At 47.4% G+C, this 18,921-nt stretch overlaps 1 protein-coding gene across 1 annotated transcript in view; it reads right to left on the bottom strand.

The window, feature by feature from the left end:
* SERINC5 (serine incorporator 5) overlaps positions 1-18,543 on the bottom strand; it is a 112,453-nt gene extending 93,910 nt beyond the window's left edge. Inside the window, exon 1 of the mRNA XM_068271805.1 lies at positions 18,292-18,543. Within this exon, the coding sequence (XP_068127906.1) occupies positions 18,292-18,318 (27 nt within the window). The 5' untranslated portion in view covers positions 18,319-18,543. The remainder of the gene's footprint in view (positions 1-18,291) is intronic.
* Between the last annotated feature and the right edge of the window lie 378 nt (positions 18,544-18,921).

Here is an 18,921-nt window from a genome sequence, read left to right as displayed (position 1 = left end):
AACTGCTTGCTGCTGCTTGATAACTGCTCACTTCTGCCTGGCAACTGCTTGCTGAGCACACAGTTCAACTGTCCATGGAAAAGAGGCCTAATTCCCCCTCAACAGTGAGTAATCACAATTGTAATTTGATCTCTCAACTGTGTCAGCACAGGAATTCTGGCAGCCTCAGCTGATATGTAAGCACAGGATGTTAACCCTTTGTCTGCGTCCATGAAAGCAGGATGTAGACACACTGCAGATTTATTGCAGGAGTTCTGTGGGCTGCAACAAATTAAAATGTTTCTGTAAAGGTTATGATGCTGTTGCTTATCTTTTAGAGCAGAGAGGACGTTCTGATTTGTATATTTCTTCAATGTATCACTGCAAATTGAACTGCAGGTAACCATTCATTTTTTTAATCATCTGCTCATTTTGGATTCCCCAGGTTTATTATTAAGAAGAGATGCACAACTGATCACATACAAGAAGTGATCTGGAGTATGTTTTGTTCATGTGGAGACCAGACAGTGAACACAAAGAATATCTCATATTATTCGCCTCTTTACACCCCACCTCAGTCTGACAAATCTACCATATGCAAAACAGGAGTTTGCCTCTTTTCCATGGACTGTTGCTAGGCAGTGAAATGCCTCTCAAACTCTCACAACTGCTTACTGCTGCCTGGTCCCTGCTTGCTGCTGCCTGGAAACTGTTTGCCGCTGCCTGGTAACTGCTCACTGCTGCCTAATCATTGCTTGCTGAGCACACTGTTCAACAGTCCGTGGAAAAGAGGCCAAACTCTCTCAATAGCTTGCTGCTGCCTGGTAACTGCTTGTTGCTGCCTGACAACTGCTTGCTGAGCACACAGTTCAACTGTTTGTGGAAAAAGAGGCCTAAAACAGAAGGTATTTGCGATTATGCAGGTTGGAGTGAGCATATGATGTCTCCCACAATGCATCACTGCTGAATATGCAAATCATCTTTTTGTTGTCCCCAATAGCTAAACACCCCCCCCAGAACTGTTAGAATGCAATGATGTGTCAGCTTTTTGGTCTCTTTCAGCCCCTCCTAGGGGTTCTGGTTCACCAGGAGCTTACTTGGTAGTCTGCAATCTCCCACATAACTTCTAATCTGCCTCACACATCAGACAGGCATGTTTATCTACACGCAGGATATGAAGATTTCGGAGCCCTGCAGCATGGCAGCAAATGTTGACCAACAAGAGGAAGGAAGTTATTATATTCAGCCTTACCACAAACTGGCAAATCAAAGCCTGGCAAAGAAACAAGCCTCAGAATGCACCCAATTAGTAACAATGCAGACAAGCTAAATGAATAGCTATGTGCAGATGTTACATATTCTGACAGTGTCATTAGAGATAATCATTTGTGATAATCTCATGCCAGGATCTAGCGCCTGTACATGCCTCCTGCAATGCGGTCTAGCAGTTCAGTAAGCAACAATTAAACTGCATTGTTTCCTATTGTACTTCCTACATTAGGCACCAATAGCTCGCACTCCGCATGAGTTCTCTCTCCGCAAAGTGCAAGAAAAGACTGCTCAGCTGTAGCCAGGCAGCATGTCTGTACAGCAATCTTCCAACTTCTGTAATGTTCACAAATGATCGATCCAAAATGATCTTCTGTACATAGCTTGTACCTGTACCTTATTCATACTGTTATTCTCAACACACACACAGGGCTGCCATCAAAAATTTTGGGGCCCCTCACACATTATCAGGACTTACCAGAACTCTTGATTTGGTACATAAATCATCCGACTCAGACTCCCGACTTCTCAGTTTATGAAACCACCGACTCCAACTCCAGGTACCAAAAATTGCTCCGACTCCACAGCCCTACTCATGCCCACCACTCCCCCACCATTAGTCAGTAGCGACCCCCCAAACTTACTTCCAGGTCGGGGTGGTCACGGCTTACTGCGCAGGTGTTGCTCGGTGAAGCATATCCTTGTACACGTTCACGTGGCACCAGGGGCGCTCTGCGCAGGCGCACTACGTTGTGACATCACAACTGTGTAGTGCGCCTGTGCCAAGCGCTCCCTCCCGGACGCGTGAACGTGTACAAGGATACTCTTCGCCAGGCAGTGCCTGCGCAGTACGCCACGACCACCCTGACCCAGAAATAAGTTTGGGGGAGACGGAGAACTGGGGGGGGGGATGGGGGAGGGTTAACGGTGGACATGAGGAAAGCGCACTAAACATGCCTGCTCCCCCCAGATTTAATTTTATTCTTCACTAAGGTATTAGTGCCAGTACATTGAAGGGGGGCCCCGGGCCCCTCAATCTGGTGTTAGTTGCCCTCCCCCCCCCTACCCCGGATGGCGGACCTGCACACACACAAATCTGAAAAAAAGCACTACCTGAACGAGTTTACTTTACAACAGCAGCTGTGCAGAAATATGAGAAAAGCTTGTACCATGCTGCAGGGATCCTGGGCTGTACCATTATCACCCTCCCCCCTTCTGAACAGCAATCCCTTGTATTCTGGAGGCAGACCTCTGTGGTGTTAGGGCCCATTTCCACTTTATGCGTATGCGATTTCGCATTAGAAGCATGGACATTGAAAGTCTATTGTGTTGTTTCCATTATATGCGTTTTTCCCATGCATAAAAAACAAAACAAAAAGAAAACAGACATCAAGATGAGACATAAAACATCAGGGGGACAGCGGCTGGGGGTTTCCGTTGCGTTCATTCTGTGCGATTACCACGCACTGCTTAGGGCCCTTTTCCACCAGCGCGTTTGCGCTGGCTGAATCGCAAAGTCGCAAACCGCTAGCGATTTTACAATCGCTACGGTTTGCTTTTTAACATAGGAATCGCGGTAGGTCATTTCCACTACCGCGATTCGTTTTTTACCCGAACGCGCGGCGGAGCGATATTTGCCGCGATTTTGCTATGCAGTGCATAGCATAGCAAAATCGCGGCCGCAAAACGTCGGGGAATCGCCGGTTTTGCGATTCAGCAATCGCTAGCGTTCAGCGTGAACGCTAGTGACTGCAGGTGGAAAAGGGCCCTTACCGCTGTGAACCTGATCGAGCGTGCCAGCCCCAAATGTTCCAGCATCTCCGATTGAAAGAATTTCTGCCCAAAATTGGTTGTATCCTCGATCGGACATGCTCTTGGCGGCACCGATTTTTATCCGATTTGATTATAATTATCGATGGGGATGGTCGATCAGCCACCAAGTCATGCAGGCACTTTTTACAAACCAATGCTTTGGCCCGGTTCCTATTAGCGTTTCGTGCCAAAACTATCAGTTCCAACGGGTCCGTTCGAACGGATCTGTTGCGGACCGGTTTAAATCCGCTTCCGGTCCGTTTCAGTAGCGTTTGTATCCGTTTTGCATACATTTTGCATCCGTTTCCATTTTAAAGGGGAAGTTCTAAAATTAGCATTAAAGATAAGCTATATATACACCAGAGCTCTGAATGATCTGTAAATACATTGTGGTCATTGTTGAGGAGAGAGCTTGCTGTTTGGACAATCAATTGGCCTCAATTCACTAAGATCATGCTGGAGATAATAAGGCAAGAGAAAACGTACCACCACTGTAATGGATTGCGGAGACACCGCCGCACGGACTGACAGCGGGGCGGCTGAATCCGTGTTCAGACTGGCGGTTTTATCAGCAGCGGCATGTGTCTGGTTTGTCTGAGCCTAGTAGTGCACAGAGAGCTACGCGCGCGTGCGCTGACAGGCAGGCCCTTTATGCCAATAGGAGAGGGATCAGCTGATCAGGTCGATCAGCTGATCCCAGCGCAGCAGGCTATTGGTTGAGTGGGACTGGGTGGCGCTGAGAAGCGCTCTGCTATATATACATCTTGCCTGTCAGTGGCTGGTTGTCTGCCGTTATGAATGCTTATGTGTTAGCACTCAGACCATAGTCAGATCCTTCAGTGTGTTTGAACCAGGTGGACCTGGGAATTCACACTTAGCCAGATAACTGTGTTATTACTGTGTTATACCTTAGACCAGTCCCAGAGTGTTGAGACCACGGACCTCACACCCAAGACTAGGGAAATCGTGTTATTACTGTGTTACACTTTAGACCAGTCCCAGGGTGTTGAGACCACAGACCTCACACCCAAGACTTGGGAAACTGTGTCATTGCTGTGTTGTGCTTTAGATCAATCCCTGTTGAGACCACGGACCTCACACTCTAGACTAGACCTCTGCTTGATATCTGTTATGACCGATTGCTCTCTCGACTCTGCTCCTGCTCTCAATTCGGTACCTTTACATATCTGATTACCTGTTGCCAACCCTGCCTGTCCCTGGTTACCGAATCAGCCTTCTGTCTCTGTACTTTATCTGCTCGTGTGTTGCCGACCCAGCCTGACCGACCCTTCTACCTGTGACACCCCCCCCCAGTGGGGTGTCCAGTAGCTGCAGGGACTCCCTCAGAGGGACCTCCCTGCAATAAAGTCAGGGACTCATCTCTCAGGAGTCCTTTGACTGCAGTAGAGTCTGATTCCCAGCTGTTCAGGGAAACCTCGACTCTAGGTGTACTCCAAGCCAATCAGGAGATACTCATTATACTATCTGGAGTCGCCTGCTCCTCAGGTGGTCCAGACTCATATACTGTTGCACCAAACACTTACACTTATCAGGTGTCCAGAGGTTAGTTATACTTGTATTATTTGTGATTCTGCAGATCATCAATAATCAGGTATAAATCTGTATTCTTGGTGATACTGCAGATCACCAATAATCAGATTCTCTCTGTGTACTGACACCGATCGTTACAACCACACAGTGAGAGAGTTATCTTATCTCTTCATTCCTTAAGTTATCTCCTCTGTAGTTATTTTCACATGCAGTTAATAAACAGCCTGTCTTTAACTCTGGAGTTATTTTAAGGATTGAAGAGTTAACTTAAAGACAGAAGAGTTAACTTTAGGTTTGCCAGAGGTAAAATGTTTCCTGAATAAGACATGCCTCTAGAAACCTTATTAAAGACAGGAGATAAGCTTAGTGAATTGAGGCCAATGGATCCAGTGTATTACTACAGCTTCTGGCTTGGAATAGCCTCGTTTAAAATGTTCACCTACTACTATCTGGGACGGGGGCCTGCTCTTCACAGTAGATGGTGGGTGCACCCTCTACTCCTTGAAAGGTTGCCCCTGCACTTGGACAATTAGGTCCTAGATGCTGTATGGCCTGATGCATTCCATCTCTTTCCAGAAATCAATGAACTGGGATGGATCCCACTCCTGCAGCACTGCTAGGCCCATGTGCCGAACAAGCCAAGATGACCGCTGTACCATAGAGAGTACACAGGAAGTGGCTAGAAAGGTCCGTTTTATAGCCAGTGTGTTGTTAAGTTCCGTTTTCTATTGGTTCCTATTGCCCTGCAAAACCTTCCGTTTCAGGTCCGCAGGGAGCAACGGTCCGGAAAATTAGGGCCTGCAGCATTTTTTCAAACCGGGGACCGAAACGTAGGCAACGTTTCCGGACGTACGGAAGTGTACAGTCCCATAGATTAACATTGGATCCGTTCGCGTCCATTCCGTTTGTACAGTATTAGGTCCGGTTCCGATCCGCAAAAAAACGCTAATGTGAACCGGGCCTTTCCCAATTTCACTTTCAGTTCTGCAAAATCCTGTTATAAAAATGCATTTTCTTTCTTGCTTCGGGGGCTGCTCATTTTTGCATGACTTCTAGTTTCCACCCATAGTCTGCACATCGCATCACAGAGAACACTGAGCAGTCACAGCAGTGAGATCATCCTGGTGATTGTTTGGAATACAAAGCCTGAACTCACAAAGAGAAACACTAGGAGTGGTCTCTGTCTCAACTGTAATATATTACAGCGCAGGATCTTATCCAATACAAGAAAGCCATGACTCACGCAATGCTTGTTGCTAGACATACGAAGTCACAAGGAGGTGACAGTCCTGTGCTATTCCAAGGGGGACAGCCCCACTATAGACTGAGAATCACATTCTATACTGATGTTGGTTATGTACACAGGTTGCCAGCTGTTTGTTACAATGAGCCTTAAATTTCTATGCACTACTATGCTGAGGTTCTCAATGGACATCATGGCTGATTTGCTAAAGCTGCTCGTGAAAATCAAATTTCATATACAGACATGGACAGATTTGTTGGTACCCCTCTATGATAAAAGGCGAGCCCACCATGGTCTCTGAAATAATTTTAGGGCCTGTTTCCACGGCAAGCGGTGCAATGTGTCTTCATGCACACCGCATCGCAACAGGACTGAGGCCAGAAACCCACTAGGAGCGCTTTCTAAGCTCTAGTGATTTGAAAAAGCTCTTGCTAATGCAATGCTATGGGGGATTTTTATAAAATCACATCGCTCAAGTGGGATCACACCCATAGCGTTACATTAGCAAGAGTTTTCAAGTCGCAAAGCGCTCAGAAAATCGCTGCTAGTGGGTTTCTGGCCTAAATCCAATGCACGGCAAGGGAACAGTTTCCATTGCGTGCTGGTTATGCGGAGTGGAGCAATCCGAGAATCTGCATGCTGCATCCGCGTCCCATCTCTTTCCATGGGCGGCCGCATCTCCTGATGTGGAAATGATGCGAATGGGAGTGGAAGTGTTGCGTAGCCGCATCGAATCATATTCACCAGTGGAAGTGGGCCCTAAAAAGAACCCGAGCCTGAAGCTTGGGATCAGAAACACGTACTAACCTAAGGTGAGAGGGAGACCTAATAAGGCTTCCCACAATGTCCTCTACCTTACTCGCATTTGCTTAAAGGGATCCTTAAATTCTTTTTTTGCAGATGGCTTAAAGCGGATTCGAGATGAAAAACTAACTTTAACAAGTAACTTGCCTATATATCTTATCTAAAGTTGAGATAGTTTACACAGCAAATCTAACCGCAAACAGATTTAATAGAATATGATTTTTTCTTCCTGTGATACAATGACAGTAGCCATGTTGTTTGTAAACATTACACAGAGATCTGCATCTTGAGCAAAAAACCCTAATCCCTCTCCTCCTCCTTTTTTTGTTTGGTAGAGGAGCCCCTCTGCCTCTGAAATCTCTGGCTAGTAATACCTCCCCCTCCTCCTGCCCAGACTGAGCTCCCATGAGCCCTTGCTACTGTCTGAAAGTGCCTTGGCTCTCTGAAAACCTGTGGACGTTGTTTATTTAGTATATAGGGAATTCGAGTATTAACCTCCTTGGCGGTATGAAAAATACCGCCAGGAGGGAGCGCAGCAGTTTTTTTTTAAAATTTTTTTTTTTTTTATCATTTTTAACATGATAGCCGCTGCTGAGCGGCATCCCCCCGCCCGCTTCGATCGCCTTCGGCGATCTCCGATCAGGAAATCCCGTTCATAGAACGGGATTTCCTGGAGGGCTTCCCCCGTCGCCATGGCGACGGGGCGGGATGACGTCACCGACGTCACTGACGTCGGGACGTCATTGGGAGTCCCGGGCCACCCCTCGGCGCTGCCTGGCACTGATTGGCCAGGCAGCGCTGGGGTCTGGAGGGGGGGGGGGGGCCCGCGCCGCAGCAGATAGCGGCGATCGGGCAGGGGCCGGCGGCGATCAGAGTGCTGGCGCAGCTAGCAAAGTGCTAGCTGCGTCCAGCAAAGCAAAAATTATGAAAATCGGCCCAGCAGGGCCTGAGCGGCACCCTCCGGCGGCTTACCCCGTGTCACACACGGGGTTACCGCCAAGGAGGTTAAAACAAAAACAAATTTGGCTTGAGGAATGCCCTATAAACAATAGGAAAGGAACACAATTATGCAGGGCTCGTTTCCACTATTGCGGTGCAGAATCGCCTGGATTCCACCGCTGTTGAAATTCCATGAATTAGCATGCGGATGCGAATTTTTGCGCGTTTTTTGCCGCGAATTCGCATGCGAATTCGCATAGGTGAGGGTATATGCGAAATTAACCATGTCACTGCCTGTTTGAATTACAATTCGCATACCATAGCCGCATGCGAATTTCCTATTAAATACATTAGCGGCGATTCACATGCATTCCACTCGCAGGCGAATTCGTTGGCTCTTTTGAGCGTTTTTTTACCGCTGAAAAAAAACGCACCTCAACAACGCTACAGTGGAAACAGGCCCATCCACTTGCATTACATGTGCGAATCTGCATGCGTTGGACGCATGCAGATTCGCGATAGTGGAAACGAGCCCGCAATGAGTAAAAGTTCATCTCAAATCCACTTTTAGGCCCGGTTCACACTTGCGGTTTTGCAAAAACCGCACCGGATGTCCGGACCGCACCGGAGCCGGATCGGACCTGAACCGTACGGTTCCTGTCCGGATCCGGTCCGGTTGCATACGGTTTCCGTGCGGTATGAACACGGTTGCGGTCCGGATCCGGATTCTAAAAGAGATAACAACCTGTATAAAAACAAAAAAAAATGTTGGGGTCTGGGAGGTCAACAGAAGGGGGACCTGTGGAATCAGGCCCTCCGCTGTTTAGCACTCACCTCCACCTCCAACATGCTGCCAACATCTCCAGCTCGTGCTGCTCCACTCCAAAATGGTTGCCCATGTGTCCCCGATACAATATCGCCGCAACAATCCTCATAGGAAGTGGGGTAGAACATCCGGATTTTTTGCCAGTGTGTTGTGCGCTCTCCGGTTCTCATTGGTTTCCATTGGCCGGATGATGCAGTCCGGCTCCGCCCCGGATACGGCTGCCGGAGCAGCCGGACCAAAAAATAGCGCATGTTGGAACGGACACCGGAGTCCGGATCCGGTCCGGCTCCGGTCCGGACGAAACGGACACATGTGAACCCTGGCATAGACTTACATTGCTATGCCGTGCGTCCGTTTCGTCCGGCCAGCATGCGGTGCGGCTCCGGCACGGCTATTCCGGATAGCCACCGCTAATGTGAACCGGGCCTAAGGGTCCCTTTAAAGAGGAACCCTGTCCTGATCAGATTATGACTAGCTCTTGTCAGTAATCTTTGGAGGCTCTGCAGCGGGGGAAGCCTCATTAGGGTCCAGAGGTCTATTTTCAGGAAAGTATGTCATTTTGTATACTTTAAACGGACAACAGTAATTGACTCCCACAGGCGTGTAGCTACAAATCATGAGACCCCCTCCCCCCAACAAATCTGTGAATATCAGGTGACCAGGGTGAGGGTGGAGCTATGCATATTACCCTGTCATCGCAGTCTGACGCAGGGTAATGCGCAATGGGAAATGGTGCATCCGCTATTGTTACGCCACTGGCTGTCAGCATCCAAAAAATGTATCTGATCAGTATTTTAATGTGAACCTGAGGTGAGAGTGATATGGAGGCTGCCATATTTATTTCCTTTTAAGCAATACCAGTTGCCTGGCAGCCCTGTTGATCCTCTGCCTCTAATATCTTTAGCCACAGACCCTGAGCAAGCATATGCAGATCGGGTGTCTCTGACAATATTGTCAGAACTGAAAAGATTAGCTGCATGCTTGTTTCTGGTGTCATTCAGATACTACCAGGGCTGTGGAGTTGGTACAAAACTCATCCGACTCAGGCTCCTCAGTTTATGAAACCTCCGACTCCAGGTACCCAAAATTGCTCTGACTCCAACTCCTCCACTCTGACTCCTTAGTCTAATTTTTACAAAGGCTGTGGATTGGTTAAAAATCATCCTACGCCGACTCCTCAGTTTATGAAACCAATGACTCCGACTCACATTCCTCGACTCCAACTCCACAGTCCTTGATACTACGGTGGCCAAATAGATCAGCAAAGCTGCCCGGCAACTGGTATTGCTTAAAAGGAAATAAATATGGCAGCCTCCATATCACTCTCACCTCTGGTTCACTTTAAGGCAGGGATGTCAAGCCTGTGCTTCGAGGGCCGAGGTCCTCACACATTTTTGATACAGCTCAAATGAATTGATGGGTCTGAATCAGGAAAGGTGTGGTCCATCAGGTAGAACACATTCCTCTCTTTCTCAGTCCATCCTAAACACTGGCATGGATCTGGCCCTCCAGGCCTGGAGTTTGACACCTGTATTTTAAGGGGTCTGAAACAAACTTGACATTAAACAGCAGCAAGCACAAAAACATCAAGGCTTCAAATAGTCTAATAACTATTTTCTTTTTTCTCTGCAAGCTCAGGAAAGTAGTATGTGTGCCTGGTGTGAGTAAGATGTGTGACTTTAGTCTGTACCATATAGTAGTGGTTTGTAATTTGTGGTCTGGGGTGGTCATGGGCTCTGCACATATCATGCGGTGACCACACCTGTGTGTGAGCAGAAATAGATAGGCAGGACAGGAAAAATGTGCCCTGCTATAAACAAGTATCCATAAATGCCTAAACCTTGTGGCTACTGCTGGGGGATCTTGGACCTTCTCTAAAAGCCGAAGAGAAATGTACAATGTCTAATCTCGGCCACACACGGCCAACTTAGTGCCACAATGTTGATTGTACCTACAGAATATGACAAAAATGTGAAGAATCCAATGCAGAAAAGCTCCAATGCGCTGAAAAACTATACTGTATATTATTTAAAAATACAGACGTCAATAAAAGCACAGAGCACCTGCACTGCAGAAATGAGAATGTGGTCAGCCCTAAAGGCCAGTTTTACACTTTGCTGCATCCTACAACACAAAAAATATGCGGCGACAGGGTCATATGCATAGCGCCGGCCCCCGCTCAGTGATGTACTCCCTGCTGACAGTAAGTACGTCACTGGGATTTCCGTCGGTTCGCACATGTGCGCTGTGCACTCCCATCGATTAAATTCCTGCACTGCCCATTGAAACCAATGACCACTGCAGTCGCTGCGTTGCCACGCAAATTCTACGGTAACGCCCTGTAGACTTTGCATTGGCTCGGCGGCAATTCAGAAGCGGTAAGTGTGCTAGGCCCATTGACGTGCATTGTCTTTGCGCTACTTCGCGGTAAAACAGGCTAATGCAATGCACAAGTAGATAAGAGGAGAAGGAAGAATTACTTTTACTTGCAAGCATTCTAGCTGCTCCAATGAAAATGTTCTCCCAAAGCGTCACTATCTACTAACTGCTAAATCCAAAGGGTACCATATGCCTTCTGCATCTGTCCTAAGCATTCAGCTCTGTTGTTGATCATTCTTCTTAACTCCCAATTCTGTCCCGCCAAGGCATTCATGGTCTTAGGCCTGGAACCCACTGAAAACCGCAAACGCAAAACGCAACCGCTAGCGTTTTGTCTGAGCGGTTTGCAAGCGGATTCATGCGCGTTTTTGGTCGTGTTTTGCAACATTGTATTTTTTTCCCCAGCGGGTGCCTAGCGTTTTGCGTTTTTATCCTGATTGGTCCTGTGAATTATTTTTCATTTTGTTACAGTGTGCTTAACCGCAAAACGCTAGCAAAACCGCTCAGTTTAGGTTTTGCTGAGCGTTTCTGCTAGCGTTTCAATACTTTACATTGAAGCGCTAACGCTCCCAAAATGCTGCAGGTCCTGCGTTTGCGTTTCTGGGAAACGCAAACGCTCCTGTGGAAGTTGCCCCATCCATTAACATTAGCCCAGCGTTTTGGCAAACTGCTAGCGTATCGCAGTGCTGCCAAAACGCTGCCAAAAGCGCTCCTGTGGGTTCCAGCCCTGTGGGAGCATACACACATCCAATTTTGATTGTCCAATCACTGGCCAATGATCCCACATTCATGTAGTATGAGGGCCATCAGATTTTGAATACTTTGAAAGGATTGTGTAGGTAAGCTCTTACACTACACGGAGGTGGTCAAATTGGCAAGTGATTGGACAATCAAAATTGAATGTGTGCATTTACACTTTCTAGTAACTGCTGCTACCTCTCTAAGGGCTGTAAGGGCTGACTTACACGAAGGGTGATGACCAGCGATCTGCAAAGTGCTAGTGCAGTGTCACCCCATGAGGGTGGTCTCACAGCAGCAAAATCTTGCTGCAAGCACCTTTTTTTCAGAGTATTTCTGCTTAAAAGGAATGTCCAACACCGCACATTCCTTTGAAAATTGCTCTGAAACTCGCATTGCAAAATCACATTCGCTAAGGGCTTATGCGTTTTGCAGTGTGAACTATGCCTTAGAACCCGTTTTCACTACAGCGAATAGCGGGCGATTCCAAAGTGCTAGCGCTTATTAATGCGCTAGTGTTATTCTAACCCTATGGCAGTGATCTCACTGCCGCGATTGGCGCTAATAACAAATCTTGTTACCTGCAGCATTTTGCGATCAGCGCTTTATTAAGCACTCTACCGGTACAGTGCTTAATAAAGCGCTGATCGGGATCACTGTGAATCGCGGAAGTGTACAGTGATTTTAATTAGCGTGGTAAAATCACTTGCGCAAAACGGTAGCGATGAGCGCTACCGTTTTGCGATTTTAAGTGTGAATGGGCCCTAAGGGTTCATTCCCCTGAGAGCTTTTTGTGCACTTAGGAAGGCGCATGCATTTCCTGTTAAGGTAACCATATATTACTCGACTTGTCGGCCGATCGACCATCCAATTCCATAATTATAAACAAACTGGATGAAAATCAGTGACGCCAAGAGCATGCCTGATCAACGACGCCTCCAAATTCAGGCCCACATTTTTCACACGTATCGATCGGACGTGCTGGAAAATCTCAGGCCGTTGTGCTCCATTGAGTGCGGGGCGGGATTGGCATGCAATAATCGCAAACGACAAATCCCTGTGCAGCTGTCCCGCCTAATGTTTTATGTCCTCACTGCAACCCAATGCAGTTACACTGTCCACTAGTGTCCACCGCACTTCCGCCTTCTGGCCCCACGGGACTACCGGCATATAGCACATAGGGCACGTTTGTGACATTACACACGCGCCAACATGTGGGAGCGCAAACTCGGAAGTAAGAGGACAGCGGCAAGTAAAGTATAACTGCACGGGCACTGGAGGGGCAACATAAACATTAGCGGGACAGAGGCCAGGGGAGGTGAGGTGGTGCCACAAGGCCAACAGCTGAAAGATTTCATACTGAAATCGATCGTGGATCAGCCTGTGGTTTATGGTGGCCGACAGATCTCTCTCCGATCAGATTCAATCAGAGAAAGATCTGCCTCTTGGTCAATCGGCAGCCAGATACCAACCCAACCGCACTCTCAGATCTGCACATGACCTCCTTGCATTCACGTATACAAGATTTCACATGTTCTTCACCCCTCCTCTGGAATCCTCACATTCATCACTCTCCAACCTTTGATATCTTTAAAGCGGGATTGTCACCATAAAAATCAAATTTCAACAGCATCTGGTCTGAGTGTATTAAGTGATAAAGATGCTAATCCTGCATTCAAAACTTTCAAAACTTTTTCTGCTGTTATGGTTTGGAGTTATCACATACTATAGGAGCACTGGCCCTTTAAAGCAGATCCAAACCATACATTTTTTTTAATTCAAAATATTTAGTTGCACCACTCTGACACATACAAAGATAAATAAACACTCCTTCAAGCCTATGAGCATTTCAGTGCATGCTCTTCACACTTCTCTTTCCATAACTAGGATTATACAGGTGGCAGCCATTAGCAATTCCTCCTTTGCTGGACACCATCTACTCCACCAGTTTGCCTGATTCTGTCCCGGCAATATGAAAGGAAGGGATGGGTTTCTCCAATAAATGTAAAATATTTTATATTTGTCATCATGCAGCTGAAAAAAAGCTCCTATGTATTATTATAATTTAGAAAATAGATTTTATTTCTGACATCTTGTATTTTTAATTTTGGTCCACTTTAATGGTCAGTGCCAAACAGTTGCATGCTGGGGGTTCTTTTTTATCTATAATATATTCCTCCTCTTCCATTTATTTCCCTGCCTATCTGTAACACAATCCTCTGCTCACTTGTGTTTACAAGAAAGGCTGAGGTGACACAGGGATTGGAGGAGAAAAGAAAAAAAAAAGTTAAGGGCAGAAATGTCATCAGGATTTAGCCTCAAACTGTGGGCAAAAGACATGGTTCCCACCAGGAACAGAATTCTCTTCATTTGCTATATAACATTCACTGAAATCAAAACGTGGATAGTACAATACATGTGTTATCTAAGTAGATCAAGTATTTATCTACTTATATAGTTTTCTTTCCCTGGAATAGTATTGCTAATCCTACTGCTTTAAAGTGCCCTCAAATCTCACCTTTTCCTTCAAGCATACTTTCTACCTTAGGCCTTTCACCTTTTGACCTCTGGCCAAGTTGTACTTCCTACCAGATAACCTAAAAACACACTGCCTCTAGGTATGAATATTGTACACTACCCTACCTGTTTTCCCCTTATTCCTTTAGATTGTAAGCTCGCAAGGGCAGGGCTCTCTCACCACGGAATATGTCGATGCTTTATAAATCAATAAATAATAATAGTTTTCATCAGTCCTGTCCCTAAACACGGACGCCTGTCCCTGAGGTCTACAAATCCTTTGTTCTCCAGCCATGAGGACATGTCTCCACACATTCCAGCAGTGCTGAGATCGCCTCTCATGGACTGACCAATGTTTCTGAATTACAAACTGTACAGAAATCCCAGCGCCAGATGAAAGCGTCGCAGAGATGAGACTGCAGAACCTGCATGACCTGAAATTAGGTGATTTGTAATCACACAGGACTGTATGTTGTGTTAGGGTTCATGTCTAATAACTAATATATCCAGCAGTCAGATCTCACAATCATATTATATACTGCATTGCTGGACAAATCTGGCAGCTTTTATCTTGCATCACATTGTGTATTTTCACACAGTTTTAGGGAGTACTCCATGAAAACATCATCATCTGTGTATGGATGGAAAATTGATTTATTTTTTATTTATATAGCATTGACATCTTCCTCAGCACTTAACAGAGCATGTCGTCTTCTCACTAAAGGTGGCCATATACTGATAGATTTGCAGCAGATTCGACCATCAGATACATTTCTGTCAGATTCCTGACAAGTTGAATCTGACAGGAATCTATCTGATGTGTGCCACACACTAGGAACAGATTTCCAATAGATTTCAGAATGAAATCTATTGTAAATCGATCTAAATGCATTATTGGACCATTAGATCCAATGCAACTCTAAGGTCCATCGATCTGCTGCCAGCAGCAGGTCGACCTAGATTTTCCATCCTCTCAGATAGATCAAATCGATCGAAATCAGCCACAAATCGATCAATAGAATTGATTTTTGATCAATTCCATAGAATCGATCGATTGATGGCTGAAATCAAATAGTGTATGGGCCCCATAAGGCTACCTTCACAATGAACTCGTTCACACGCGCATGTAAGGCCACCTTAAGGGCTCGTTCACACTAGAGGCGTTTTGTGATTTTTTTAAGCACTGGCGATTTTCAAAATTGCCCTGAAAGCGCTTGTGCAATGATTCCCTATGAGAGAGTTCACATCTGAGCGGTTCGTTTTCGATCCGCTCAGCAAAGCGGTGCCTGTACCATTTTTGAGGTGATCCCACCTCAATGGACATTATAGGCAAAATGCAAAGCGCTCACAAAATCACTTTGAGCGGCGATTGCATTTGCATTTTTAAGAATACATATTTAATTCTTTTCCAGGTTAAAAAGTTCACTTCCTGGCATGCGTCAGTGAGTGAATTACAAAACCGCTCGGGAAAAGCGCTTAGAAAAGTGCTTTTAACAAAAACACATCGCCCACCCAAGCGCTGGGAAAGGAAAAAAAACTGCCTCAAAAAACTGCCAACGCGAATGGACACGCTATCGGAACGCAATGGGAACGAGGCCTAACTGCTTCTTCAGAGGGGCTCACAATCTATTCTCTATTATAGTCATAAGCAATACCCAGACAACTCACAGTGACCCAGAATCTCCTATGTGAGCAGGTATAGGACAGGTTCAAAAATGGGATTTAAACTTACATGGGGCATCTTCCAGACCCCCTTAGTCATTCAGGTCCCTCTCTGGGTCCCTCATCATTCTCCAGTCAGCTCTAAAAATCCTGTGACTGGAGACCCACTGTGAATACGCGGTGCTATCCGCATGCACTCCACCGATCACGCTCCTGTCCCCAGGAAGCATTCTGCGCATGTGTGGATCACTCTTTGAGAACTGCGCATGGAAACGCAGTGATGGAGCACGCAAGTACAGGACTGCGCAGCAGCTGCAGTCGGTGCACCTGGAGCTCCAGTCACTGGAGTTTCGCAGCTGCCAGCAGTACAACGGAGGGGGCTCAGACGGCCCTGACACACTACAGGGGCCTGGGAGAAGTCTCAGGTAAGTCAAAAAAACTTTTTTAAGTTTAGTTCAGCTGTGCATTAATCTAATTGAACTCATCCCTACTAGCCAAATGATTTTTGATTGGCAGGTAACTAGGGTAATCCCTTGCTATATGGGTCGGTCCATTATACACCTATGAACAGATAGGGAAACCTTCAAATGCTAAAAGACAAAACCAAAACAAATCCTCCTGCGCACACTGCTGAGAATTTTTACAACTGTCCTGAATTTATATTTACACTGTTATGACTCAATAAGCACAACACAAACGTTTACTACTCCTACATGTCTAGAACAAAAAGAATCTCATGATATGAACAAAAAGAATCTCATGATACGAACACCTATTTTTCACTTTGCCTGCTTTCTGTTTGTACAGATTGTGGTGGGCAGAGTACACACCATGCAATTGCCATCAGACTCTGTAATTTGATCTGATTTCCGATCATTTTCCTGATCAATTTTGTATAGAAATGAGTGGAAAATCGATCAGATAAACGATCAAAAATGAGATTGGAACAAAGCAATTTTCCGTCAGACTGGCGGTCAAATAGATTATTCCATGTTCAGGCTAATTTCCGATCGTTTTTTAGATCGATTTTCCTCACACTGCTATACAAAATCTAACAGAAAAACGATTGGAAATCAGATCCGACCTGTTGGAAATATTAAATTCGACCCATCTATTTGACGGGAAATTGCATGGTGTGTATTCCACCAAAATCAGAACAGCTAATTAGAGACAACAGGTGCAAAGTGGTTTTTTTTTTTTAGTCATAGCATCAGTGCCATTGGTTAAAGCAAGCTAAGACAATGCAAATAATAAACACCATTTGTTACACTGGCCAGATCTGTACATCCATACATCTCTATAGTAGGGGAAAGTGGGGCAGCTGAGCTGAGGGTGAAAGTGCGCACAAAGGGGGTTGGTAGGGAAAAGTGGGGCAGCTGAGGGTGGCAGTGGGCATGAGGGGGGTTGGTAGGAGAATGTGGGGAAGCTGAGGGTTGCAGTGGGCATGAGGGGGTTGGTAGGGGAAAGTGGGGCAGCTGCACGTGGCGGTGCACACAAGGTGGGTTGGTAGGGGGAAGTGAGGCAGCTGAGGGTGGCAGTGGGCATGAAGGGGGTTGGTAGGGGACAGTGGGGCAGCTGAGGATGGCAGTGGGAACAAGGTGAGTTGGTAGGGGACAGTGGGGCAGGTAAGGATGGCAGTGGGCACGAGGTGAGTTGGTAGGGGACAGTGGGGCAGCTGAGGGTGGCAGGGGGCACAAGGTGAGTTGGTAGGGGACAGAGGGGCAGCTGAGGGTGGCAGGGGGCACGAGGTAAGTTGGTAGGGGACAGTGGGACAGCTGAGGGTGGCATTGGGCATGAGGGGGGTTGGTAGGGTAAAGTGGGGCAGCTGCAGGTGGCGGTGGGCACAAGGTGGGTTAGTAGGGGAAAGTGGGGCAGCTGAGGATGGCAGTGGGCACGAGGTGAGTTGGTAGGGGACAGTGGGGCAGCTGAGGGTGGCAGTGGGCATGGGGGGTTGGTAGGGGACAGTGGGGCAGCTGCAGGTGGCGGTGGGCACAAGGTGGGTTAGTAGGGGAAAGTGGGGCAGCTGAGGATGGCAGTGGGCACGAGGTGAGTTGGTAGGGGACAGTGGGGCAACTGAGGGTGGCAGTGGGCATGGGGGGTTGGTAGGGGACAGTGGGGCAGCTGAAGATGGCAGTGGGCACAAGGTGGGTTAGTAGGGGAAAGTGGGGCAACTGAGGATGGCAGTGGGCACAAGGTGGGTTAGTAGGGGAAAGTGGGGCAGCTGAGGGTGGCAGTGGGAACAAGGGTATTGGTAGGGGAAAGTGGGGCAGCTGTGGGCACGAGGGGGGCTGGTAGGGGAAAGTGAGGCAGATGAGAGTGGCAGTGGGCACGAGGGGGGTTGGTAGGGGTAAGTGAGGCAGATGAGAGTGGCAGTGGGCACGAGGGGGGTTGGTAGGGGTAAGTGAGGCAGCTGAGAGTGGCAGTGGGCACGAGGGGGGTTGGTAGGGGTAAGTGAGACAAATGAGAGTGGCAGTGGGCACGAGGGGGGGTTGGTAGGGGTGAGGCAGATGAGTGGCGGTGGGCACCAGGAGGGTTGGCAGCAGAAGGAGACAGTAGAGAGCTCTGTGCCTACCTGCCGAGCGCAGCAGCCTGCAGACATGGTCCCGGGTTTAGTCTCCAGCAGCCGGACAGCAGCTCTCCTTTGTGTCCGTTCTCGGGTATGAGCCGCTCAGTAGTGACTGCCCGGCGTCCCGGGGTGACCCCAGAGGTGTGCGGACTGCAGCGCTGATGGGCAGCCAGTGCCAGGCTCCCTGGATTCGGGCAGCTTCCGCTGTCGTCAGCAGAGCAGGAGGGTCAGGAGTGACTGGGAAGTGTTGTGTGTGTGAGCTCAGTGCAGCCCACTCACAGGAGTCTATGGCAGGAGGGATTCCTCTCCGAGTTATTCACTCCCCGGGGAAGGTCTCTATCCCCCTTACCTCATGTTCTCACAACAATACAATGCATGCTGCTGCCACTAGTGTCTGTCAGGGGCACTTCCAGGGACTCCGCTGGGCAGCTGCTGCAGATATTGTTATATTAGTTCTGAGAATCAGTCTCCTGAGTCTAATCTTATCTCTCATTTATGAGCTGGTTATTAGAGAAACAATCTCTAGTGAAGGCTGTTTTATTACACAAATGTCATCTCAATGCTGGGAATACGCTATGAGATTTTTCAGTCGATTTAGGGCTCGTTTCCACTGTTGCGGTGCGGAATCGCCTGGAT

The sequence above is a fragment of the Hyperolius riggenbachi genome, chromosome 1 (genome assembly GCF_040937935.1).
Source record: "Hyperolius riggenbachi isolate aHypRig1 chromosome 1, aHypRig1.pri, whole genome shotgun sequence".
Lineage (NCBI taxonomy): Eukaryota > Metazoa > Chordata > Amphibia > Anura > Hyperoliidae > Hyperolius > Hyperolius riggenbachi.
The sequence above is the reverse complement of the archived record's forward strand: the minus strand, read 5'-3'. Positions and strand labels throughout refer to the sequence as shown.